Source organism: Cetorhinus maximus, chromosome 18 (assembly GCF_964194155.1).
Source record: "Cetorhinus maximus chromosome 18, sCetMax3.hap1.1, whole genome shotgun sequence".
Taxonomy (NCBI): Eukaryota; Metazoa; Chordata; class Chondrichthyes; order Lamniformes; family Cetorhinidae; genus Cetorhinus; species Cetorhinus maximus.
The window spans coordinates 51100620-51126538 of NC_135896.1; the positions used below are offsets into that span (position 1 = coordinate 51100620).

The 25919-nt window shown below is 42.0% G+C and overlaps 1 protein-coding gene across 4 annotated transcripts in view; it reads right to left on the reverse strand.

Moving 5' to 3' along the window:
* Nucleotides 1-25919, reverse strand: part of LOC144693165 (uncharacterized) — a 135545-nt gene that overhangs the window by 88701 nt on the left and 20925 nt on the right. For 2 of the 4 annotated variants that reach the window (XM_078562700.1, XM_078562701.1), the window contains exons 3-5: nucleotides 22799-23068; nucleotides 21988-22239; nucleotides 13928-14140 (exon numbers count right to left, since the gene is read on the reverse strand). In XM_078562700.1, the coding sequence (XP_078418826.1) occupies nucleotides 13928-14140; nucleotides 21988-22239; nucleotides 22799-23068 (735 nt within the window). Of the gene's footprint in view, nucleotides 1-13912; nucleotides 14141-21987; nucleotides 22240-22798; nucleotides 23069-25919 lie in introns of all 4 variants that reach the window. The other 2 variants (XM_078562699.1, XM_078562698.1) reach the window with 2 other exon arrangements.

Consider the following 25919-nt stretch of genomic DNA (forward strand, 5'->3'; position numbering starts at 1 on the left):
ACTATTCCATCCCATGTTCCTGACATGCTCTTGCCTCACTATTTAAATGCCTGAATTCAGGAACAACAAGGACGACTGAAATTATGCTTCCCTAGGACAAAGCCACATCCTGATGCTATCATGGAAACACATGTGCCATTTTAAGTGCAGGTCTGGTCTAGGCCTTCACAGGCTCCAATTGCCGGGAAATAGGTTAGACAGGAGGATTTCGCTCCCTGGTAAGTATATTGAGTTGTATTTTAATGTCAGCTTGCTGATTTATAGCTGGCTTCAAGTATAAAGATAGGAGAAATTCAGCCAAGGGCATGCAAGATATTACACTATCTAGTTCACATAATGAAGGGCTACATTCTTCTCACAACCCCCCAGCTCATGTATCTACATAAGAAAGGCTCATTAAGCGCACAATCAGCAAGAGGCGCACAATCAGCAAAGGGAGACGTCAACCTGAGTGAGGCAGAGGGAATATATTTGGGACAAAAACAAAAACAAAAATACCTGGAAAAACTCAGCAGGTCTGGCAGCATCTGTGGATAGGAGCACAGTTAACGTTTCGAGTCTGAATGACCCTTCAACAGAACTAAGCAAAAATAGAAGAGAGGTGAAATATAATCTGGTTTAAGGGGGGGGGGAACGACAAGAAGAGCTGGATAGAGGGCCAGTGATAGGTGGAGATAACCAAAAGATGTCACAGACAAAAGGTCAAAGAGGTGTTGAAGGTGGTGATATTATCTAAAGGAATGTGCTGATTAAGGGTAGAAAGCAGGACGAGCAAGGTACAGATAGCCCTAGTGGGGGTGGGGTGGGGGGAAGGGATTGAAATAGGCTAAAAGGTAGAGATAAAACAATGGATGGAAATACACTTAAAAATAATGGAAGAAGGTGGGAAAAGAAAAATCTATATAGATTATTGGAAAAAAACAAAAAGGAGGGGGAAAATCGGAAAGGGGGTGGGGATAGAGGAGAGAGTTCATGATCTAAAATTGTTGAACTCAATATTCAGTCCGGAAGGCTGTAAAGTGCTTAGTCGGAAGATGAGGTGCTGTTCCTCCAGTTTGCGCTGAGCTTCACTGGAACAATGCAGCAAGCCTGGGACGGACATGTGGGCATGAGAGCAGGGTGGAGTGTTGAAATGGCAAGCAACAGGGAGGTCTGGGTAATACCTCCGGACAGACCGAAGGTGTTCTGCAAAGTGGTCACCAAGTCTGCGTTTGGTCTCTCCAATGTAGAGGAAACCGCATTGGGAGCAACGAATGCAGTAGACTAAGCTGAGGGAAGTGCAAATGAAATGCTGCTTCACTTGAAAGGAGTGTTTGGGCCCTTGGACGGTGAGGAGAATGAAAGTAAAGGGGCAGGTGTTGCACCTTCTGCGGTTGCATGGGAAGGTGCCGTGGGAGGGGGTTAAGGTGTAGGGAGTGATGGAGGAGTGGACCAGGGTGTCCCAGAGGGAACGGAATGCCGCCAGGGGGGTGAAGGGAAGATGTGTTTGGTGGTTGCATCATGCTGGAGTTGGCGGAAATGGCGGAGGATGATCCTTTGAATGCGGAGGCTGGTGGGATGATAAGTGAAGACAAGGGGGACCCTATCATGTCTCTGGGAGGGAGAAGAAGGCATGAGGGCGGATGTGCGGGAGATGGGCCGGACACGGTTGAGGGCCCTGTCAACCACTGTGGGTGGAAAACCTCGGTTAAGGAAGAAGGAGGACATGTCAGAGGAACTGTTTTTGAAAGTGGCATCATCAGAACAGATGCGACGGTGGCGAAGGAACTGAGAAAATGGGATGGGGTCCTTACAGGAGGCGGGGTGTGAGGAGCTGTAGTCGAGGTAGCTGTGGGAGTCGGTAGACTTGTAATGAATATTGGTCGACAGTCTATCACCAGAAATTGAGACAGAGATCAAGGAAGGGAAGGGAAGTGTCAGAGATGGACCATGTGAAAATGATGGAGGGGTGGAAATTGGAAGCAAAATTAATAAATTTTTCCAGGTCCGGACGAGAGCATGAAGCAGCACCGAAGTAATCATCGATGTAACGGAGAAAGAGTTGTGGGAGGGGGCCGGAGTAGGACTGGAACAAGGAATGTTCCACATACCCCATAAAGAGACAGGCATAGCTGGCGCCCATGCGGGTACCCATAGCCACACCTTTTATTTGGAGGAAGTGAGAGGAGTTAAAGGAGAAATTGTTCAGTGTGAGAACAAGTTCAGCCAGACGGAGGAGAGTAGTGGTGGATGGGGATTGTTTGGGCCTCTGTTCGAGGAAGAAGTGGAGAGCCATCAGACCATCTAGGTGGGGGATGGCGGTGTAGAGGGATTGGACGTCCATGGTGAAGAGGAGGCGGTTGGGGCCTGGGAACTGGAAATTGTTGATATGATGTAGGGTGTCAGAGGAATCACGGACGTAGGTGGGAAGGGACAGGACAAGGGGAGAGAGAATGGAGTCAAGAAAGCAAGAAATGAGTTCCGTGGGGCAGGAACAGGCTGACATGACGGGACAGTCCTGTTTGTGGATTTTGGGTAGGAGGTAGAAGCGGGCCGTCCGAGGTTAGGAGACTATCAGGTTGGAAGCTGTGGAAGGAAGATCTCCAGAGGAGATGAGGTCAGTAACAGTCCTTGAAACAATGGCTTGATGTTCAGTGGTGGAGTCATGGTCCAGAGAGGTAGGAGGAAGTGTCTGCGAGTTGACGCTCAGCCTCTGCGAGGTAGAGGTCAGTGCGCCAGACAACAACAACAACACCATCCTTGTCAGCGGGTTTGATGACAATGTGAGGGTTGGACCTGAGAGAACGAGTTCAGCAAGTTCAGAGAGAGACAGGTTAGATCATCCTCCGCCATTTCCGCCAACTCCAGCACGATGCCACCACCAAACACATCTTCCCTTCACCCCCCTGGCGGCATTCCACAGGGATTGTTCCCTCCGGGACACCCTGGTCCACTCCTCCATCACCCCCTACACCTCAACCCCCTCCCACGGCACCTTCCCATGCAACCGCAGAAGGTGCAACACCTGCCCCTTCACTTCCCCTCTCCTCACCGTCCAAGGGCCCAAACACTCCTTTCAAGTGAAGCAGCATTTCACTTGCACTTCCCTCAACTTAGTCTACTGCATTCGTTGCTCCCAATGCGGTTTCCTCTACATTGGAGAGACCAAACGCAGACTTGGTGACCGCTTTGCAGAACACCTTCGGTCTATCCGCAAGTATTACCTAGACCTCCCTGTCGCTTGCCATTTTAACACTCCACCCTGCTCTCATGCCCACATGTCTGTCCTTGGCCTGCTGCATTGTTCCAGTGAAGCTCAACGCAAACTGGAGGAACAGCACCTCATCTTCTGACTAGGCACTTTACAGCCTTCCGGACTGAATATTGAGTTCAACAATTTTAGATCATGAACCTCTCCTCCATCCCCACCCCCTTTCCGATTTTCCCCCTCCTTTTTGTTTTTTCCAATAATCTATATAGATTTTTCTTTTCCCACCTACTTCCATTATTTTTAAGTGTATTTCCATCCATTGTTTTATCTCTACCTTTTAGCCTATTTCGATCCCTTCCCCCCACCCCACCCCTGCTAGGGCTATCTGTACCTTGCTCGTCCTGCTTTCTACCCTTAATCAGCACATTCCTTTAGATAATATCACCACCTTCAACACCTCTTTGACCTTTTGTCTGTGACATCTTTTGGTTATCTCCACCTATCACTGGCCCTCTATCCAGCTCATCTTGTCCCACCAGCACCCCCCCACCCTCCTTAAACCAGATCATATTTCACCTCTCTTCTATTTTTACTTAGTTCTGTTGAAGGGTCATTCGGACTCGAAACGTTAACTGTGCTCCTATCCGCAGATGCTGCCAGACCTGCTGAGTTTTTCCAGGTATTTTTGTTTTTGTTCTTGTTTTGGATTTCCAGCATCCGCAGTTTTTTGCCTTTATCTTAGTGAATATATTTGGGAATTTGGTCAAAGTGGGAACTCGGTGCATAGGGTGAAAGAGGCGCTTTCGGTAAGGTTTACTGCAAGAAGTACGACTTAGAATGGAGTGCTGGGAGTTGGTTAATTAAGGGAATTAGGGAAGGAAGGGAAAGGGGTGCTCTTTTGCTTTCTGCTTTCTAACTTTCTCAGCCTTCAGCAAGTGGGCGTATTCTGTTTCAGGAGAAGCAGCTAGTTATTTGGGGAATACATGGTAAGTGACTAAGGTTTATTCTTTTCCTAAGGTGCAAAATGGTCTAGCAACTGGTGGTAAGGTTAGTAAAATATATAAAAACAAAAGTGAAATATATAATTGAATAAAATAATTAAATAGTTAACTAGAACACATTAAGGATGTCAGGGAAGGTGATGTGTCACTGCTGCAGCATGTGGGAGCTCCTGGATGCGAGTTTGATCCAGGGCAAACACATCTGCAGTAAGTGTTTGAAGTTTGAGCAGCTTCAACTCAGTTTATGAGCTGGAAGCTGAACTACAGACACCGACACATCATTAAGAAATAATTGTAGGGGAAACATTTTATCAACATCTACTAACAGATAAATTAAAAGCCTATCCTTTGTACCAGGAGGCAGTCACGCCTCTTAGGACAGGGTCTTCTGATTTTGGTCAGTGGAAAGGGACAGGAGTGTGACTGCGAGTGAGACAGGTAAGGGGACCCAGAGGCCAACAGCGCAGGAGCCTCGGCCCTTGAATTGTCCAACAGGTCTGAGGTTTTTTCAGCTTGTGTGGGTGAAAGTGGGAGCTGCAAGGTGGATGAGCTACCTGGCCATGGCACCATGGTACAGGAAGCCATTCAAGTGGGGGGACCAAAAAGGAATGTAGTGGTAGTAGGGGATAGTATAGTCAGAGGAATTGATGCCATTCTCTGCAGCAAAGAGCGTGAGTCCATACGGCTGTGTTGCCTGTCAGGTGCTAGGGTTCAGGACATCTGCTCGGGGCTGGAAAGGAACTTGCAGTGGGAGGAGAAGGACCCAGTTGTCATGGTCCATGTTGTACCAATGACATAGGCAGGACAAAGGAGGAGGTCAGTATGAGGACCAAGGCACCAAATTAAGAAGCAGAACCTCAAAGGTCATAATTTCTGGATTATTACCTGAGCCACGTGCAAAGTGGCATAGGTCAAATCAGATTAGGGAGATGAATATGTGGCTCAAAGACTAGTGTGGGAGAAGTACATTCTGATTCGTGGGGCACTGCCACCAGTACTGGTGAAAGTGGGATCTGTACCGTTGGGACAGTCTACATCTGAAACATGCTGGGACCAGTGTTCTTGCAGGCCACATAGCTAGGGAAGTAGAGAGGGTTTTAAACTAAATAATGGAGGCAAGGAATCAAATTTGGGGAGATTTGGTGAATCAAAGAACAGAGACAAGGCAAAAGAAAAAGCTATTACAGGAAATGGAAAACAGACCATGACAGGAAGGGATAGAGAGTACAAATCTAACAGTAAATCAGCAGATGAAACTAGAGGTTATAAAGAGGATAAAACTAAAATCTCTGTATCTGAATGCACGTAGCATTCGAAACAAAACAGATGAATTGAGAGCGCACATAGAAATAAATAATTACGATTTGATAGCCACTACAGAGGCATGGCTGCAGGAGAACATGGATTGGGATATGAATATTTAAGGATACAGGATATTTAGGAAGGACAGGAAGCAAGGAAAAGATGGAGGGATGACTAAGTCAATGATGGTATTAGCACAATAGAGAGGGATGGCCTAAGTTAGGAAACCAGGATGTGGAAACGGTTTGGATAGAAATGAGAAATGGTAAAAGCAAGAGGTCACTTGCGGAAGTTGTGTACAGGCCCCCTAATAGAAACCACATGGTAGGGTGCCGCATAAAGGAAGAAATAATTGTAGAGCATGTCAGAAAGGCACGGCGATAATCATGGGAGATTTTCATTTACACAGACTGGAAAAGTCAGATGGACAAAGATAGTCTAGATGAGGAGTTCATTGAATGTTTTCGGCATGTTCTATAGCCAACCGGAGAGCACGCTATACTAGACCTGGTATTGTGCAATGAGATGGGAGTAATTAATGATCGCATAGTGAAGGTGCCCCTGCGTAGCAGCGACCACAATATAACTGAATTTCACATTCAGTTTGAGGGAAAGAGGAGTGGATCCAAAACCATGCTTTTCAACATAAATAAGGGCAATTATGAAGGCATTAAAGCTGAGCTGGCTAAAGTGAATGGCAAATTAGGTTAAGGGATAGGGTCAACAGAGATGCAGTGGCTAATATTAAAGGGAATATTTCAGAATGCACAGAATAGATACATTCCAACGAGTAAGGAAAAGTCTAAGGAATGGGCACACCATTCATGGTTAACTAAAAAGGTTAAAGATAGTATCAAACTTAAAGAAAAAGTGTATAATTGTGCAAAGACAGGTGGCAGGTCAGAAGATTGGACTGAATATAAGGAACAGCAAAGAATAACTAAAAGACTAATAAGGAGAAAGCTGGCCAGAAATATAAAAACAGATAATAAGAGTTTTTATAAATATTTTAAAAAGAAAAAAAACTAACAAAGTGAGCACTGGTCCTATAGAAAGTGAGACTGGAGAATTGATAATGGAAAACAAGAAGATGGCAGATGAATTGAACAGGTGTTTTGCATCAGTTTTCACTATAGAGGATATAAGTAACATCCCGGAAGCAGCTATAAACCAGGAAATGGAAGTGGGGGAGGAAGTCAGGAAAATTAGTCAACGGGGAAGTGGTACTGAGTAAAATTGTTGGAGCTGCGGGCTGACAAGAGCCCGGGTCCTGATGGACTTCATCCTAGGGTCTTAAAAGAAGTAGCTAGTGAGATAGTTGACGCATTGGTTTTAATTTTCCAAAACTCACTAGATTCGGGGAAGGTCTCATTAGATTGGAAGATAGTAAATGTAACTCCATTATTCAAAAAGTGAGGGAGGCAAAGCAGGAAACAACAGGCCAGTTAGCTTAACATCTGTCGTAGGGAAAATGTTAGAAGCTATTATTAAAGAAGTTATAGCAGGGCACTTTGATAAGCTCAAGGTCATCAGGCAGCATCAACATGGTTTTGTGAAAGGGAAATCCTGTTTAACCAACTTATTGGAGTACTTTGAGGAAGTAACATGTGCTGAGGATAAAGGGGAACCCGTGGATATACTGTACTTAGGTTTCCAGAAGGTATTTGATAAAGTGCCACATCAGAGGTTATTGTGGAAAACAAAAGCTCATGGCATAGGGGGTAACATATTGACATGGATAGAAGGTTGGCTGGCTAACAGGCAGCAGAGAGTATAAATGGGTATTTTTCAGGTTGGCGAGTGGTGTGCCACAGGGTCAGTGCTGAGACATCAACTGTTTACAATTTGTATAAATGGCTTGGATGAAGCGATGGATGGGATAGTTGCCAAATTTGCTGATGACACAAAGATAGGTAGGAAAGTAAGTTATGAACAGGGCATAAGAGGGCTACAAAAAGATATAGATAGGTGAAGTGAGTGGGCAAAGATCTGGCAAATGGAGTATAATGTGGGAAAATGTGAAATTGTCCATTTTGGCAGGAAGAATAAAAGAAACATATTATCTGAACGGTGAGAGATTTCAGAGCTCTGAGGTGCAGAGAGATCTGGGTGTCCTAGTGCATGAATCAAAGAAGGCTAGTATGCAGGTACAACAAGTAATTAAGGAAGCTAATAGAATGTTATCATTTATTGCAAGGGGAATTGAATACAAAAGTAGGGAGCTTGTGCTTCAATTATACAGGGCACTAGTGAGACCACATCTAGAGTACTGTACATAGTACTTGTCACCTTATTTAAGGAAGGATGTAAATGCATTGAAAGCAGTTCAGAGAAGGTTTACCAGACAAATACCTGGAATGGGTGGTTGTCCTTTGAGGAAAGGTTAGGCTTGTAGCCGTTGGAGCTTAGAGTAAGAGGAGACTTGATTGAAACATATAAGATCCTGAGGGGTCTTGACAGGATGGATGTGGAGAGAGTGTTTCCTCTTGTGGAAGAATCTAGAACTAGGGGTCATTGTTTAAAAATAAGGGGTCGTCCATTTAAAACAGATGAGGAGAAAATCTTTTATTCAAGAGGGTCGTGAGTCTTTGGAACTCTCTTCCTGAAATGATGGTGGAAGCAGAATCTTTAAATATTTTTAAGGCAGAGGTGGATAGATTCTTGGTAAACAAGGGGATGATAGGTTATCGGAGGTAGGTGGGATGCAGGTTTCAGGTTACTATCAGATCAGCCATAATCTTATTAAATGGCGGACCAGGCTTGAGGGGCTGAATGGCCTACTCCTGCTCTTTGTTCGTATCACTTAGTTAAATATCGAAAACTTTGGATCATAAAGGGTTTGGAGTTTGTTTACTGGAGAACTCAGTTATGTCAAACCAGAGAGAATATTTAGTATAGACTTGAAATTTGTAAGACACATAAGATTGTGTAATGAACAATTCCAGACTATCTTCATGCAACCAAGGAAGCCAAAGCTAAACTTATCTATAAAATGGAAGGTAGTGGATCAATGGTATTGCACTGCATAGTACCAAATAGTGGCACCATTTAGCTTTAGTTTTATCCCACTAATTCCTCCCAATGCTTAAGACCACAGCCCAATTATACAAGTAACACATACAAAATCAAATCTTTCGCATTATTTTTTCTCCTTTTATGTTTCGTTCCATATATCGCACAGCATTTTATGGTCAAAAAATAAATTCAGGCAGGCAACCTCATCCCAAGCCATTAATAAAAGAAAGGTGAAAATGTTGAAAGTTTACAACAATGGCAAGTCAGATCATTAGATTTGTGCAGTTATATTCATATTTTAAAGAGAAGGCTTCAAATATGACTTCCATAATAAGTTTGAAATGTGATGGCCAACTTTAATTAAATAATTAAAACCTTCACAGTGAAATGAAAGTATAGGTAAAGCATTTATAGGACAACTAATGTTATCTTAGTGTTTGACGAACATGTGGATTCAATTTGAGAGAATTGTGATGACACCAATGCATGTTCATTATATATCAATGTCTAATTTTCACAACTCTAACCAGTAATATATTGCAGCTGTGAAAATCAAATTTGATTTTACTATACATTTACAAAATACCAGAAGACTCCTCACAATTAACTGTATTTTGCACTTCTCAGATTTGTATGCAACTCTAAAATAACATATTAGATTAAACATTCATCATTTTTTTAATGTTTCTGCTTCAGAGTCAAGTAATGAAATAAATCAACTGAAATTAATTATTCTAAGATTTCCTCACAAATATATATTTTCTGCATGTTTATGACCAAGCAAGTACAATAATATCACTAGTCAAATAAAGTCTATGTCAAAGAATACAACATAAATCTGTAGCTAGCTAGTGATGAATGTGGCCAAAATATTGCAATGCACATATATAAATAATCAACAGTTTGTTTCCAATTAATTCCTAAATTCAAATTGGCCATTTTGATTGACTATTTTTCAAAATTTATCCAGTTTGGATTTTAAAATCCACTTCTGACTTGTCTTTTCAAAAAGCTTACATTTTGGTGGTGCCCTCCAGTGGTTCCTTTAAGGGCCACAGCTCTTTTTTAATTCAGTCTTGAGATGAGAGGGCATCGATGATTACCTATGAGAAGGTGGTGGTGAGCAGCCTTCATGAACCGCTGCAATCTGTGAGATGAATGAACTCCCACGGTGCTGTTAGGTAGGAAGTTACAGTATTGTGACCCAGAGACAGTGAAGGTATGACAATATACTTCCAAGCCACAATGGTGTGCGATTTGGACGGGAACTTGCAGATGTTGGTGTCCCATGCATCTGCTGTTATCCTTCTAAGTGGTAGAGATTGCATGGTGCTGTCAAAGAAGCCTTGATGAGTTGCTGCAGTGCACCTTGTGGTGTAGCCACATTGAACTGATGGTGGACGGAGTGAATGTTTAAGGCAGTGGAGGGGCAACAATCAATTGGGCTGCTTAGTTCTCAATGGTGTCATGCTCCTTGTGTTCTTGGAGTGTTTGTTTAATCACGCTCCTGACTGTGTCTTTACAGATGGTGGAAAGGTTTTGTGAGTCTGAAGGCGAATTATTCACCACAGAATACCCAGCCTCTGACCTGATTTTGTAGCCATTGTATTTACGCGGATGGTCCATTTAAGTTTCTGATTAATAGTGACCCCCAGGATGTTGGTGGGGAATTCAGTGATGGTAATGCCATAGAATGTCATGGGGAGGCAGTTAGACTCTCCTGTTAGAGATGTCACCACCTGTCACTTGTGTGGCACAGAAGAACAAAGAAATAGGAGCAGAAATAGGCCACACGGTGCTTTGATCCTTTTCCACACCATTCAATAAGATCATGGCCTGAACATGGCCTGCCTGTTCCCCATAGTTGTGATTCCCCTATAATTGAAGAATCTGTCCATCTCAGCCTTGAATATATTCAATGACTCAGCCTCCAGCTCTCTGGGAAAGACAATTCCAAAGATTCATGGCCCTGAGAGAAGAAATACCTCCTCGGCTTGCACAATTGCTACTGGCTAGTTATCACCTTAAGCTTGAATGTTGTCCAGGCCCTGCTGCATGCAAGGTACAGAATCATTATGAGGAGTTGCGAATGGATCTGAACACTGAAATCATCAGCAGACATCCCCATTTCCGAACTTAAGGTGGAGGAAAGGAAGAAAAGATGAAGCAGTTAAAGATGGTTGGGCCTCAAAATGCCCTGAGGAACTCCTGCAACAATGTCCTGGGAGTGAGATGATTGGCCTCCAACAACCATAACCATCTTCCTTTGTGCTAGGTATGACTCCATCCAGTTGAGAGTTTTCCCCTTGATTCCCATTGCCTTCAATTCTACTAGGTCAAATGCTGTCTTAACATCAAGGGCAGTCACTTTCACGTCACCTCTGGAATTCCGTCATTTTGTCCATGTTTGGAGCAATGAGGTCTGGAGCTGAGAGGTCCTGGTGGCCAGAGCCCAAACTGAACATTGCTTAGCAAGTTACTGGAGCGTAAGTGCTGCTTTTTTAGCACTGTCAATAACACCTTCCATCACTTTGCTGATGATTGAGAGTAGGCTGTTGTGTGGTAATTAGCTGGTTTGGATATTTCCGATATCTTGTGGACAAGATGTACTTGGGCAATTTTCCACTTTGTCAGGTAGATGCCAGTGTTGTAGCTGTACTGGAATGAACACCTATTTAGATATGGTCACATCTAGATATGTACTCATTAATGAAATATCCATTTATAACTGGAGTAGACTGCATTTATTTAAAGTAGTAGATTTGTGCTGTTATATTCATAATCAAATGATAGAACTTATTGCTGTTCCCATTGGAGAAAGCAGCAATAGAAGTGGGGGGCGTGGGGTACCTCAAGGAAGAAGAGTAGCAAGGTTCATAGGAAACAAAGGCTGGCATTGCCAGTGACACTCACACCCCATGAAAATTTTTATAAAAAGCCTATATGCTTGCAGCAAGAGATGTGATGAATCAGCTAATTGGCCCTCTTATTAACTATCCTTGTTCATCATTCTATTCATTCTGCAAATAGAACATTCAAACCATTCCAATAACTTCTATATCAATGACAAACTGACGGTGCAAACTCAGAGGTTGCTTATTAAACCGCGCTGCAGACCAATGCATCAAATGTGATAAGTGATTAATTTGATGTCAAACATAATAATTGCCTTAAATTCATCTCTCTCTCAAGTGATCAACCTGTAGTGCTTTTCGTACTGTTTGAGCTGATGCCTGGAAAGGATGGAGCATCTGATGGTGCGACCTCAGGAGGCTCTCCTCCGAGGTATCTTCTGTGCTGGAGTGGAGAGAATTGTTCAGAGCAGTGGGGGAGGGGTAAAAGCAATGTTGTCAGAGACAGAGTGATGAAGGGCTGTATGAACTTGGACACTTTACAAGGTGCTCCCCTGATGGCCTCAGAAAAGCTGGTTGGGTGACTGCTGTAGCTCATGTTGGGACTCTTGTAATGCTTATGAGGACTTTTGGTAGTGCTTGATTTTATAATCTGGCATTTAAATTGAAGTATGCATATTTTTGTGACACCATTAATTAAGCCAATACATTAAGAGTTCAAAGAGGAGACAGCAGATGGGATGTCTTTGGAAGACCTGTTTATATGGGAAATCATTTGGCCTCAGGTAACTCCATAATTAATGATGTATGCAGGCTGCTAACACAACTGCAGTTATGTACAAGGACGTCACTGACAGATTGCAAGAAGATCCAACTGTACGTGAATCTTTGTTGGAAGTCTTGAATTTTCAGACCAAGCATGGTCTTAACTGTTGGATACCTGCTTACTAATTGGTTGATAGATTTGCGTAATGATACAAAATAAAGAACATGTAATACTTGCCATTTGTAAATTATCCTTTTTAATTCACAGCATTCTGTCCTACACTGCCAGGGTAGAACTTCCTCTTCACAGACTTCAGCAGCCATTGTGTGTTTTTTTTTAAAAAGCCCCACTCCAATGTCAGTTCTTAGCCTACTATCTTCCATCCAAGAGCAGAGTCCATCAGCCAAAATTGACAATGATCCCTGATGGGCTCAAATGAATAATACTGTTGCAGCTGGAATGAGTGTGAATGGTTGCTGGAATGTTAACTGATCTTTCATTTTCACACTTTAGGAAGCTTAGCAACTGGATAAAATGTATGGTTCTGTCACACTGCTGCCTGGCATTCATGTCAAACTGACTGTGATCCCCTTCACCTAAGATGATGCTCTCAGGGACCAGGAAATGTATTCTTGGATGGCCACCTGAATGATATTGTATAAGTTCTCTGTTTCTGCTTGAGCTGCTGGCATAAAAGGTAGAACTGCTGATCTTGGCTACAGGTCTTCATGCAGCTCTCCTATGGGCCCTCAGACAGTGCTCATTTCTAAGGTCTGCATAAGATTTGCATGGCCTGTACATTCTAGACTAATAGCTGTTAAGGTACATCCTCCTCAAATGCTGCCTAGCTTTCTTTTTCTCCATCTTGTCATGCTCCTCTTCCTCCTTCTCTTCTAGTAAAATAGCAAACAAGGGAATGGCCAAAAGGAATTCCATAATTATAACAGAACATCTTACGGAGCATGGGGTGATTCTAAGCGGCCTCAAGCTAATGGAGAAAAGGTCAACTCTGTTGGTGAAGGTAAAAGAAAAATGCTCAAAAAACTCTTATGCAACTGTTCAAAGTTGCTTCAGGGTGCAAGCTCCAGAGTAAAGTGCTTGTGCCAGTATTTACAACAAGTACGCTTAATTATACTTGATGCAATGGGGCACAAGCCACAAGTTCTGGACATTCCGATGTTGGCCATCCTCATTTTAATGTACCACAAGTATATCACAGCTATATGACAAGCACAAACATGGCAGGCCCCAACCAAAACAAAAACACCAGCCTAGCCATTGCGGTGCAGAAATGGGTCCCACCATCGAATGCACCATCAAAAATGCAATTATGTTCAAATTAAGTGAGAAAATTGTATTAAAACATAAATTCAGAGCCAATTTAATATGTTACTTTTTTCCCCCACTGCTAACCCACAAAAATGAATGAAAGGAGGCAATTTCTTCCAGTTTACAACCAACATACACACAGAACATATTAAATATAGAAAAATATCTCATTGTGCATATTTTCCTGAAGGGAACAGGGCTGTCTCCCATGTAATCTCAATTGACTTTTTTTTTCCAGATACAGTAGTACAATTGAGATTCATTTGGATTTAAAATTAAGTTTGATACTTATCCTTAATGCAGAGAGATAAATCCTAGCCCAAATGAGGTCATTAATACATAAAATCCCAGTGTAGTGTATTGAAAGTTACTGCTGTTCAACTACGGATCTAACAGCAGTATTCTAATGCTGGTTAAAAATAGTGCAAAAAGGCTATACACAAAGATTTACTCTTACCCAGATTCTTAGTACCTTGATCATGCTGATTCCATTCAAAGGAATCTGGGAGCTGATATGACATCTCCATCACTTTTGTCAAGTTTCTGTCATCTCTTATGGGCCCTCCAGGCGTTATATATGGCAGTGAAGGCACCTCCATGTCATAATCCATACTGTCTTCATCAGAGTCAGTTTCCTCATCATCTTCATCCTCCTCGTCTTCCTCGTCATCTTCATCATCTTCCTCTGCAAATGGACAAAATATCAACATAGAAAATAGTTCAGTATGAAACGTACTTAAGTAAAAGAACATTCAGCACGATAAGTAGTTTAAAGTGAAAAGTTGTGAAGAAAGGTTTCTGAGAATTGAAGTTTATGAATAAAATGCATTAAAAAATGAACTTTGGAGGATCTGAAATGTAACATTTGAACTCTTGACCATAGACTCTTTCACAACTTCAACAAGCAGTGTCTAGTTGGGCTCAAGTGACGGAAAACGAGGACATAGCTCATCAACACTAACAGTGTCAAGTTTTCTCAAATGTTGGAGACAATTAAACAATATTTAGCCATCTTGAACTATTATCTAATGTAATCCCGCTCCTCTGTCATTTCCAGCGTAATTTTATATTCTTCCTTTTCAAGCATTTACTGTACAATTTCAAGTTAAATGAATCCGCTGAGCAGATTATCCTTCTCATTTCCCCACCCACTGCAATTCTAATGAATGGCCTAAGTCAATGCTCCTTTATTACTGATATACCAAGCAATAGGAAAAATCTGTTGTTACTTACCCTCTTGAGACCTTTCTAAATTCTCTACGTACTTAACTTTCTCTATGATAACATAACTTACACTGCTCTGACATTTACTGATCTGCAATGGGAAGAATGGAACCCCATAAAACCAGTATTTACAGGGATATGTCTATACACACTTGGAGAAAGTGGAGTTTTGTGATTTTTTTTTTAAAGGAATTTTATGTTACAAGGCTTGTAATGTCAGTAAAACATGATTCAAAGAGAGCTATTGATAATTCCCCTTAATGTCACTAGAGACATTAATCTAGTCTGTTCACATTAGTCAGTACTAATAAGATGCAATACAAAATATGGTGCAATTACACTAATGCATGAAAAATAACTGACATAAAATAACAGAAGATAGTGAAAAGGCTCCACAATACTCAATCCACTGTTCTATGTTCAAAAAGCAATCAGAAATTGTTCATGGCTTTGTCCATAATCAGTTAATAAATATAAAAACTTTATATACAAGACAGCAACAAAATCGGGAGATATTTTCAAAATTCATTCCACAGAGTTGCATAGTGGCCAGAACCTGCAATATATTTGTGACATGTTAAAATTGCAATCAAACAGGAAAAGAGGGGATAATTTTAATTCCCAAAAATGGGTGGGCTGGGGTTGTGTAAAATCTCAAACTCAACTCTAACCCACCCAATTCAGGGTTTACAGAGGCTGGATAGGGGTGTGCAGCCAACTCACTCCCAGGAGGCAAATTAGCTATTTAATTATAATAAAGCTTGGAGCCTCACAACTAACTTCCCTTACAGGTTTCATTGTGAGCAGCGGGCCTTAGAAACCCAGCAACTCAGAGGTGAGGGCAGCTTCAGGGAAAAGTTAAGTGCCCTTACTGCACTTATTGTGGGCTAGGAGGTGCAGGACTCTTTCCTTAATGCGCCCCACTCCCATTAGTAGCTGAAAGCTCTGTTCCTGCAATTGCCGCCTGCTCCAAATGCCCCTGCCCAGCTGGAAGTCAGGGCTGTCAATCAAATTGTCTGTTGAGAAACTAGGCCTAAGGTAAATAAGATCAAAGAGTTGATTGTCTGGTTCAAACACTGGTGAGAGGGAAATGGGTTTTGATTCACGGGCCACTGGCACCAGTACTGGGGAAAGAGGGAGCATTGGGACAGCCTTCACCTGAACTCCGCTAGGACCAGTGTCCTGGTGAGGCGCATATCTAGTGCTGTAGGGAGGGCTTTAAACTGAATAGTAGGGGGAGGGGAGGGTTAAAGTTAGGGGGATTTGGAAAGTTAAAGAGGCAGGACAAGGAAATAGTGCAGGACAGCAATGCGAGTAATGGTAACCAGAATGTAGACAGGAAAGGACAAATCATACAAACAGACCCAGAACGAAAAAAACAGTAAAAACTAGGAAATAAGAAGACTGGTCTGAACTGGTCTTGTATACCTTTAAATGGAACATCAGTAAAAACTGGGAAATAAAAGTGCTGGTCTGAACTGTTTCTTTCCTTCTGGGTATGAGTGCAGCAGTAAACATGGTCAAAGTAGGGAAAATGGTTTTAGCAGAGGCAGAGAAGGATTCAGGTTAAGGGAGATTTAGAAATCGAAAGACAAAAGTTGAGGCAATAGAAAAGTATATCAATGTGAGTAAAGGCAAGTTGAGTGGTACGGGAAGGGACAGAGTCTAATGGCAATATTGCAGCAGCGTAAGGTCCATGCAGAGAATCATAGTTTAAAAAATTGGTCATGGTGTATCCACAATATGATAGTTGCACCACTGCCCAATAGAGATAAATGGCTTAGATCTAATAGCCATTACAGATTGTTATGGCACAGCAGTTGGTAAAGGCTGAGTTGTTTAAATGCCAGAGAGAAACCTGAACAACTGTCATAAACTATATTTTCAATTGGTATGTTTGAGATGAGCTCCGAATTCAGGAATAAAACCACCAAGCCGCAATAAGTTTTTTAATATAAAACTGAATTAAACATTTATTAAAATTTACAATAAATTAAACACATACACATGTCTATGAATTACTACCATAATGGCTTTTAAATAAATCCCCAAATTAATCACTCCCAGGTAAATCTTCACCAAGGCAACAATAATCCATAGACTTTAAAAGACACCTGGCAAAGCACATTTTACCTTACAAATTCAAAATAAGGTCCCTTGCAATTTGTTTCCTTTGCAGACAGTTGTAGGCTTACAGGCTGGTTAGACATTTAATGCCTCTGACTCACACACAAACTCCTTTCTGTTTATACCTAGCTTTTTCCCCTTTGAATGTAAATTTTCCATTGTATTACTAGGTTTTTTAACTTTACCTCTCCTAACAATAATCCTTTCAATTCCACCAATTTTATTAGTAAGCTGAAAAAATAAACATATTGCTTGGTGTCTTCTAGCTAGGTGCAAGATTTCACCCATTCTTTTGAATGGTTTATTCAACAAATGCAAATGTACTCTTTACCTTCAATCCTTACTTAATGTTTGCCCAATTAACATCTCAAACTACTATATATCAAAGCACCCAGACTAGCTGGCGTTAGTCCAATTAAGACACAGACACACATAGATACAGATCCTACTACAATTCCAATTTAAAAATAATTTCCAATAACCTTGTAGACACTGCTATCTTTTCATGACAATATACATTGATCCAAGGTGACAAAGGTTGAGAACAAATATTCCAGGGTACACAACATTTTGAAACAACAGGCAGAATGAAAAGGAAGAGGGGTGTCCCTGATAATAAAGGACAATATAAGGATATTAATGAGAAAGGATCTTGGTTCCAGAAAATCAGGAAGTAGAATCAGTATGGGTGGAGATTAGGAATAACAAGTGTCAGAAAACACTGGTGGGAGTTCTTTACAGGCCCCATAACAGTAGTTATATAATCAGACAGAGCAAGAAATTATTGGAGTTTGTAACAAAAGCAATGTGATAGTTGTCAGGGACTTTAACCTCATATAGGCTGGACCAATCAAATTGGCAAAGGTGATCTGGAAGATAAGTTTGTAGAATGGTTTTGTGACAGTTTCCTGGAGCAATACATTGTGGAATCAACCAGGGATAAAGCTATTTTGGATCTTGTATTGTGCAATGAGGCAGATTTAATTAGTAATGTCATAGTAGATGATACACTGGGAGATAGTGATCATAATGCAATTGAAGCCCCACATTAAGTTTGAAAATCACATACTCCAACCACAAACAAGAATCTTGAACTTAAACAAAGCCGATCCATAGGTATGATCGATTGGATAAATAGACTAAAAGATATGGCAGTAAATAAACAATGGGAAACATTTAAAGAAACAAATCAAAATTTACAAGAGAAATACATTGCATTGAAAAACAAAAACTCCACAAGAAATATCCATCTGTAGCTTACTTAAGGTTAAGGATACTATTAGATTAAAAGAGGCTGATAATGTTGCAAAGAACAATAGTAAGTCCAAGGATTGAGAGTGTTTTGGAAACCATCAAAGGGCCGCCAAAAGGTTGATAAAAAGGAAGAAAAATAGAGAGTAAACTAGCCAAGATTATAAAAACAGATTGTAAGAGCTTTTACAAGTAGAAAAAAAAGAGTAGCTAAAGTAAACATTGGTCACTTACAAGCAGAGACAGGTGAAATTATCATGAGGAAATAGCAGAGACATTGAACAAATCTGTTGTGTAAGTCTTCACAGTAGAAGCCAAAAGTTACATACCAGAAATAGAGAGTAACCTAGGGCCTAATAAGAGTGAGGAAGTTAAGGTAATTAATATCAGCAGATAAAAAGTGCCAGAGAAACTCAAGGGACTAAAATCCGACAAATCCCTACGAACTGATGGCTTACATCCTAGGGCCTTAAGAGACAATGGATGTGCCGGCTATGATTTCCAAAATTCCCTAGGTTCTGGAATGATCCCAGCAGGTTGGAAGTTGGCAAATGTAACACTGCTATTCAAGAAAGGAAGAAGAGAGAAAACAGTACTGCAGGCCAGTTAACCTGATATCAGTCATTGGGAAAGTGCTGCAATCTATTACTAAGGCAGTCTTAACAAAACACATAGAAATCATAGTATGATTAGGACAAGTCAAGAGATTTTACGAAAGGGAAATCCTGTTTAATATATTTATTGGAGTATTTGAGGATGTAACTAGTAGATAAAGGGGAACCAGTAGATGTAGCATACTTGGATTTCCAAAAAGCATTTGATTAGGTGCCACACGAAGGTTAATACACAAGATAAGGGCTCATGAAGTCGAAGGTGATATATTAGCATGGATAAAGGATTGGTCAATGGACAGGAAGCAAAGGGTAGGGATAAATGGAGCATTTTCAAGTTGGCAGACTGTGACAAGTGGAATGCGGCACAGATCAGTGCTGGGGCCTCAGATATTTACATTCTATATTAATGGCTTAGATGAAGAGATTGAGTGCAATTTATCTAAGTTTGCAGACAATACAAAGCTAGGTGGGATTGCCACCTGTGAGGAGAACACAAAGATGCTGCAAAGAGATATAGACAGGTTAAGTGCGTGGGCAACAAGATAGCAGATGGTATATAATTTGGGGAAGTGTGAGGTTATTCACTTTGGTTGTAAGAATAGAAAAGCAGAATATTTTTTAAAGGGCATGAAACTTGTAAATGTTGAGGTTCAAAGGGACTTTGTGTTCCTTGTACGAGTACACCCAAGTTAGCATGCAAGCAATTAAAAAAGCAAATGGCATGTTGACCTTTATCGCAAGGGGATTGGAGTACAAGAATAACGAAATCTTGCAACAATTGTACGGGGCTTTGGTGAGACCACACCTAGAATTCTGAGTGCAATTTTGGCCTCCCTATTTAAGGAAGGGTCTACTTGCGTTGGAGGCAGTACAGCAAAGGTTCACTACAATGGTCCCTGAGATGAGGGGGCTGTCCTATGATAGACTGAATAAATTGCATCTATAGTCCCTGGAATTTAGATGTGAGGTGATTTCTTTGAAACATTCAAGGTGAAGGGACCCAAGAGGGTCAATACTGAGGTTGTTTCCCCTGCCTGAGGAATCTAGAACAAAGGGCACAGTTTCAGGATAAAGTGACAATCATTTAGAACTGAAATGAGGAGAAATTTATTCACTCAAAGCATTGTGAATCTTTGGAATTCTCTACCCCAGAGGGCTGTGGATGCACCATAATTGAATATATTTAATACTGGGATAGACAGATTCTTGATCTCTCAGGGAATCAATGTGGGGAGCGGATAGGAAAGTGGAGTTGGAGTCCAAGATCATCCATGTTCATTATTGAATGGGTCGCATGGTCTTCTCCTGCTCCTATTTCTTGTGTTCTTATGTTCTGAGTGGGAAACCTAACAAAAAATATGCACACTGGTAAAACTCCACAGTGTGACCGTATCTCCCTTCCCAGTACCCTCACCCAACTCAAAAAACCCAGCCCAGTGAGTATCTGGGTTGGTGTTTCAAACACTCCACTTTGCCTGTTCACCTAGTTTCTGCCAGTGGGAGAGAGGAAAGGTAGTTTAAGAGTTAGAATTCCCACCTGAGGTACTGGTAAGTAAGCCCACAAAATGGACAGGATATGTAGTTTACAACTGTTTCTTACTTTTTTTGAGAAGTGAAAATTGAGTGAAGTGTGTTTTGTTCATCTCTATATGTTCATTTACTATCTGTAAATTAAAGTATCTTAAATAATTCACATGTTCTAATCACATTGAAGTGTCCATCTTCAGATTCAAGAAGCATGCACGAGGGCACACATGAAAGATCCAGTTCAGATCTCAGAGCTTACAGCCCAGGGTTATGTCATTTTACAATTAAATAATGGGCAGTATGGGCTCACACCTGAGACATTCTGTTCACTACATGGAAACGATCAGTGTCTGAAAGAAGGTCTAAGGCAGTGTCTGAAAGAAGGTCTAATACTTGTAATAACAGCTGAGTGCTGTGAAATGGTGGGTAGGTCATTTCGTGTAACAGGGGAGGAAGATATTAAAACACTAACAAGGAAAGTACATAAAAAATGAAAAATCGTTTAATTTTTCATAGTAAGGACGGCACGAAGATAAACACAATTGGGAAGTTGCCAAGCAGGTTGAAGCAGTGAGACTAAAGAAATGGAGAAATGCAACAGAGGTAAATGGACATGAAAAGTATTTGAACAGCTAATTTATGACAAAGGCAACAGAATGGACATGGGGTGGGGGTTAAAATGCAGCACAAAAAGGTGGAAATGTTAAAACCATGATTGAAAAGATGGGGAAAAACTAGAAATACATTTCAAAAATGCAGCAGAAATTAGATGGCCCATTAAAGTGAGAAGTAGATTAAATTAATTATAAAGATGGGACAGACTGTAATGGTGATGTGAGATGGAGCAGAACGAGCAAGAAACAGAAGCACAATGAAATAGTGGATGGTTAGATTGAAAGGATAAGAAAAAGGAGAAATTAAATTAAAAAGCAGGGCAGATTCCAGAGGCCTCAAAAACAACACTGAAAAATTCTCCAGTTCCTTCTCCACTTTTATCTTGGCCATTACTTTTTGCAGGGTCATCTGAATTTCATATTATAATTTTCAGAAGGCAATCTGTCAGAACATTGGGCTTCTTTATATTTCTGTGTGTTGTGTAATTAAATGTTTGCAGAACTTTATATCTCTCCACAACAGTTGAGAAACTGCAGCAAGTTGTTTCTACCTGCCACTACTCCAGATCTCTGCCACAAACCCCTACCCCAGCCCTGACCCCACCCCCCGCCACCTAACCCCCAACCACTTTGGCAGGTCCTAAGTATAAATGGCAGCAATGTAATTAACTCCACCAGAGCTAGAAACAGGAACATCTCTGTCTGGGAAATGGAAATGACTAAGTGGCTTCCAGTCACGTCTTGGTTCTTATACCTCAAAGTTGGCCTCCTGTGCAATTCCCATGTAATCTGCAGTGCTAGCCAATAGGACCAGTGATTGGTGCCAGTATATGTCTCTCAAAGTCTACTGATTAAATTAATTATAAAGAAAGTAGGATACGCACAAGAACAGAAATAGGAGTTGCAAAGTGGAGAAATGCAGGGAATCAAATAGGCTGATAACAATGGGTAAAAGAGCAATTCACTGAACAAGGGAAATGCAGAATCATAAAAAATATACAAATGCTTAAATGCCTTGTAAACAGAGCAGGAGCAATCGCAATGGGGCAGGCTGATAAGAGAAAGAGGGAAAAGAAAAATGAATTTACAAAGTGGAGCAGAATGCAGCAGCTTCGACTGCAGTTTGCATATTCACCAAAGTTAATTCCGCCGACTAACAAGGTTAGCAGCCATACCTTCTGACTCTGTGTCCAGCATATACGTTGGCGGTTCTGTGTCACTCAGAGATGGAGCCACAGTTGTTGTTAAGGAGGGCCATGTGTTATCTCTTAGCACAGGTGATGAGATAGAAGGCTTAACCTTCATCACTTCCATTGTTTTTGTGGCAGATGCTTGCAGTGCTGTGTGGTTGGTTTCAGTGCTTGATGCTGCTATAGTGGAAAATGTATTTGAGTTCTGTTGTGGTAAATCAGTAGCACTGGTCATAGCTGTAAATACAAAAAAAATGTTTGAAAATCACAATACAAATGAGTATGATTCTGAAATTAACAGTAGCTTTCATTAAGTAGCAATAAATTATATTCATTTGAATTCAAATGATCAAGGTATTAGCTATAATGGAATTTCAACCAGGTTTATTATAGCTGGAGAGCAAGTAGTAACAAAATAATTTATTACCATACAGTTTGACTGTGTATTACATCCTACTACTAAATTGTAAAGCAGTAGAGCACACTAAATAATTTGAAGTATACTACAATGAATATAGTTTGAGTGAGGAACCAATGAACAAACTACAATATTCAATTTCTTTCTTTTATGAACCTAAATACTGCAATGTAGCCTTACACTTGAACATGAAGCAAGGAATAAAACTGCTGCAACTACTTTCAAAGTACATATTCAGTTTTAATAAATGTTTTATTAGTTACAACAAAATCCTCTGTTTTCTCCAGGTTGAATACCACATATTCACTTTTCTGGCAACCTACTCTACATTTTTCATCTGTTAATGCTACTCATACTGTACAAAGGATATACGTGTACCTTCTGATTCAAGAGGCTGAGCTGTACTTGATGGTGGCACTGTGGGTTCCACTGATGGTGCAATGGTTGTCAGTAACAGCAGCATTGTTCTATCTGTAACATCAGATGCCACTGTAGAAGTTTTCTTAGTTTTCCATGATATGGGTTGTCTTGTGTTGGTGCCTGTTGTAACTGCCTGGGTTATTTTTGTGCTTGCTGTTTCAGCAGTCGGCAGCATCATTTCAGTAGGAGTTATAGGTGTCATTTCTTTTGTGGAAGTTGTGTTTGCTGCTGTAATGAAAATATTTAACGCTAATACAAAAATGGTTCAACATTAAATTTATATTCAAAATAAATAAAGCCTTACGTCATGTGGAAGAGCCTTATCTAAAAGCTGCATTGCAAATAAAATATGAAAGAAGAGACAAAGAATGGTACAGGGAGCAAATTTTTAAGTATGAAATGAACATAGGAATTAGGAGCAGGAGTAGGCCACTCGGCCCCTTGAGCCTGTTCCACCATTCAATAAGATCATGGCTGATCTAAATGTAACCTCAGCCCCACATTTCTGCCCATCCCCGATAACCATTCACCCCCTTGTTAATCAAGAATCTATCTAGCTCTGGCTTAAAAATATTCAAAAACTCTGCTTCCACCAGCTTTTGAGGATGGCTCTCTGGAGGTCCTCCTTCAGGCTGCCCAGGAACGGTAGGGGATGTTCTTCCCCACCGATGGGGTCAGGAGACCCTCCCGCCTGACCAAAGAAGACTGGGCAACGGGAAAGTCCACAGGCGCACCTGAGTCTAATGCAGGAAGAGGGTCAATGACCACCTCCACAATGCCAGGGTGGGTACAATGTGGCTCTCATGAGGGCAGCAAGCCAAGGACCTCCGCGAAGGGAGGGTGCGGGCAGGCAGGTGAATGAAGTGAAAGGCATAGCAGCAGATGCACCATAAGGGCCTGGATGTACATGGGCCCAAACTTGCAGGCTTATTCTCCTATCATAACTCAGGTGATGTGTGAGTAGGAGAGAGGATGGGTTACCCTGGTGGCCTCATAAAAAATTACAGTTAATTGCAGAAAATTGAGGCATTCAAGTGGGCAATAGATTCAAATAATGTGCAAGGGTACAGGGAAAAAGCAGGAGAATGGCACTAAGTCATGATGCTCATTTGGAGAGCCGGTGTAGACATAATGGGCCGAGTGGCCTCCTTCTGCACCGGAACAATTCTGTGGTCCTGTGATAACACTAAAGCATATGTAAAAACCGGTGCAGCAGTGCTCTACATAAGGACACTCCATCTGGCTGAGGAAGCGGTAGTAGAACTGGCTGGCAAACAGGGGGGTCGAGCGGTTGCAGATGCTCAAGCAGGAGTGAAGAGAGTGAGGAGACCTCAAATCTGGTGCCAATCACTGGGCAGAAAGGAGACACAGAGATGGGGAGAGGGACGGCAATATCATGAACCTAATTCTTTGTGTTCTCTAATGCAGGTCCTCCCATTCCGGAGGGAATTTGTTGAGAAGGAGGGACTCATGGGTCTCCCTTGCGCATCTCTCCCACTGCTCTGGCTTCTGGTGCTGGAACCCCAATATCCAGTTCTGTCTGCCCTGATCTGTCCTCCACATCTTCCTCAACAGATGAAGAGTATGACTCCTTTGTATCTGTGGCTGGCAAGGTCTCCCCTCTCTGCTGCCTGAGGTTGTGCGATTATAATCCTTGACACCTCCTGGGGTGCATACTGGAGAGCTCCGCCAGAGCAGTCCGGCAATGGAACCTCATTTTCTACATTCCGATAGTCTACTCTATCGAAACCCGTTGGCGGCCATCGGATTCATTATACCACTCCTCAGCTGGAGTTTGAGGGTTTCTGCTGGTGTCATCAGCCAGGTCTTGAGCTAATAGTCCCTGTTACCCAGAATCCATCCCTTCAGGCATGTGGGGTCTCAAATAACTGTGGCACCTGGGAGTCATGAAGAATGTGTGAATCATGAGAGCTCCCTGGGAACTGAGCACATACCTGGAGAATGTTTCCTGGGGTTACAGGCCAAACGCGCATTAATGGAGTCAAAACCTTTTCTGTTGATAAATGCCTCAAACTGGTCCCAGGGAGCTGTGATCGCCACATGAGCGCAGTCGATAACTCCCTGTACCTGTGGGAAAACCGCAATGACACAAGTCCACAGGTCTTTCGGCTTGGCTCTCTGGATCTGTTCTGAGCGCACAAACTCTCCGGTCCTTTTGAACAGCGCAATTGTCACTTCTTTAATGCACCAATGTGTGGCTGCCTGTGAGATGCCACATATTACTCCCTTGGAGCCCTGGGAGGAGCCACTGGTATAGAAGTTTAATGCTGCATTGGCTTTTAAAGACACTGGCACTGAGTTCCGTTCCAGTCCAAGGGGCTGCAGATGGTCCTGAAGGAATGCACACAGGCTTGTGACTGCCTCCCTAAACATCCTCAGCCGCCATTGGCATTGCCTTTTTGACATCTGCAGGTACTCTGACTTCTGAGACACGCCATTGCTTTGCATAGGAATGGGCCCTGATTGCCTCCCTCCTGACCACCCTCAGCATCTGCTCCCGCTGCATGCGGTACACCTTGTGGCCCTTCTGGCCATTCTCTGACTACACCCAATTCCATCTTTCCTCTGCGCCATTCTTCCTCTGCCTGAGGCTCCAGGACCATTGGGTGTACAAGACCCAATTTTTCCCTGCAGAAATTCAGCAGGTAGATCTTTGGCAAGAATGTGTCCTGCAATGGAGAACTGGCATTCACCAAAAACTTTGTGCCTATGGCCAAATGGCGCTCACACTTGTCCTGGCAGAGTTCACCCTGGTCTTGCTCTGAGACGCACTCAACCTCCCTTTAGTAATCCTCAACCTTCCCTAAGTCGCACTCCAACCTTCCTTCAGTCACACTCGGCCTCCTCTCAGCGACCCTCAACCTTCCCTGCGATGCTTCTCAGCCTCCTCTCCCCTCTTCCAAAAAAAATCTCCCAAGTGGTGACAGACAGCTCTGACTCACTCACCTTCCACCTTGAGGAGTGCTCAGCCTGCTCACTGCCAGCTTTAACCGGTTGTGAAAGCGAAGGCCCGTGATTCCCGGGAACTGTCTGCCAGCTTAATTGCTAAGGTTGCGTT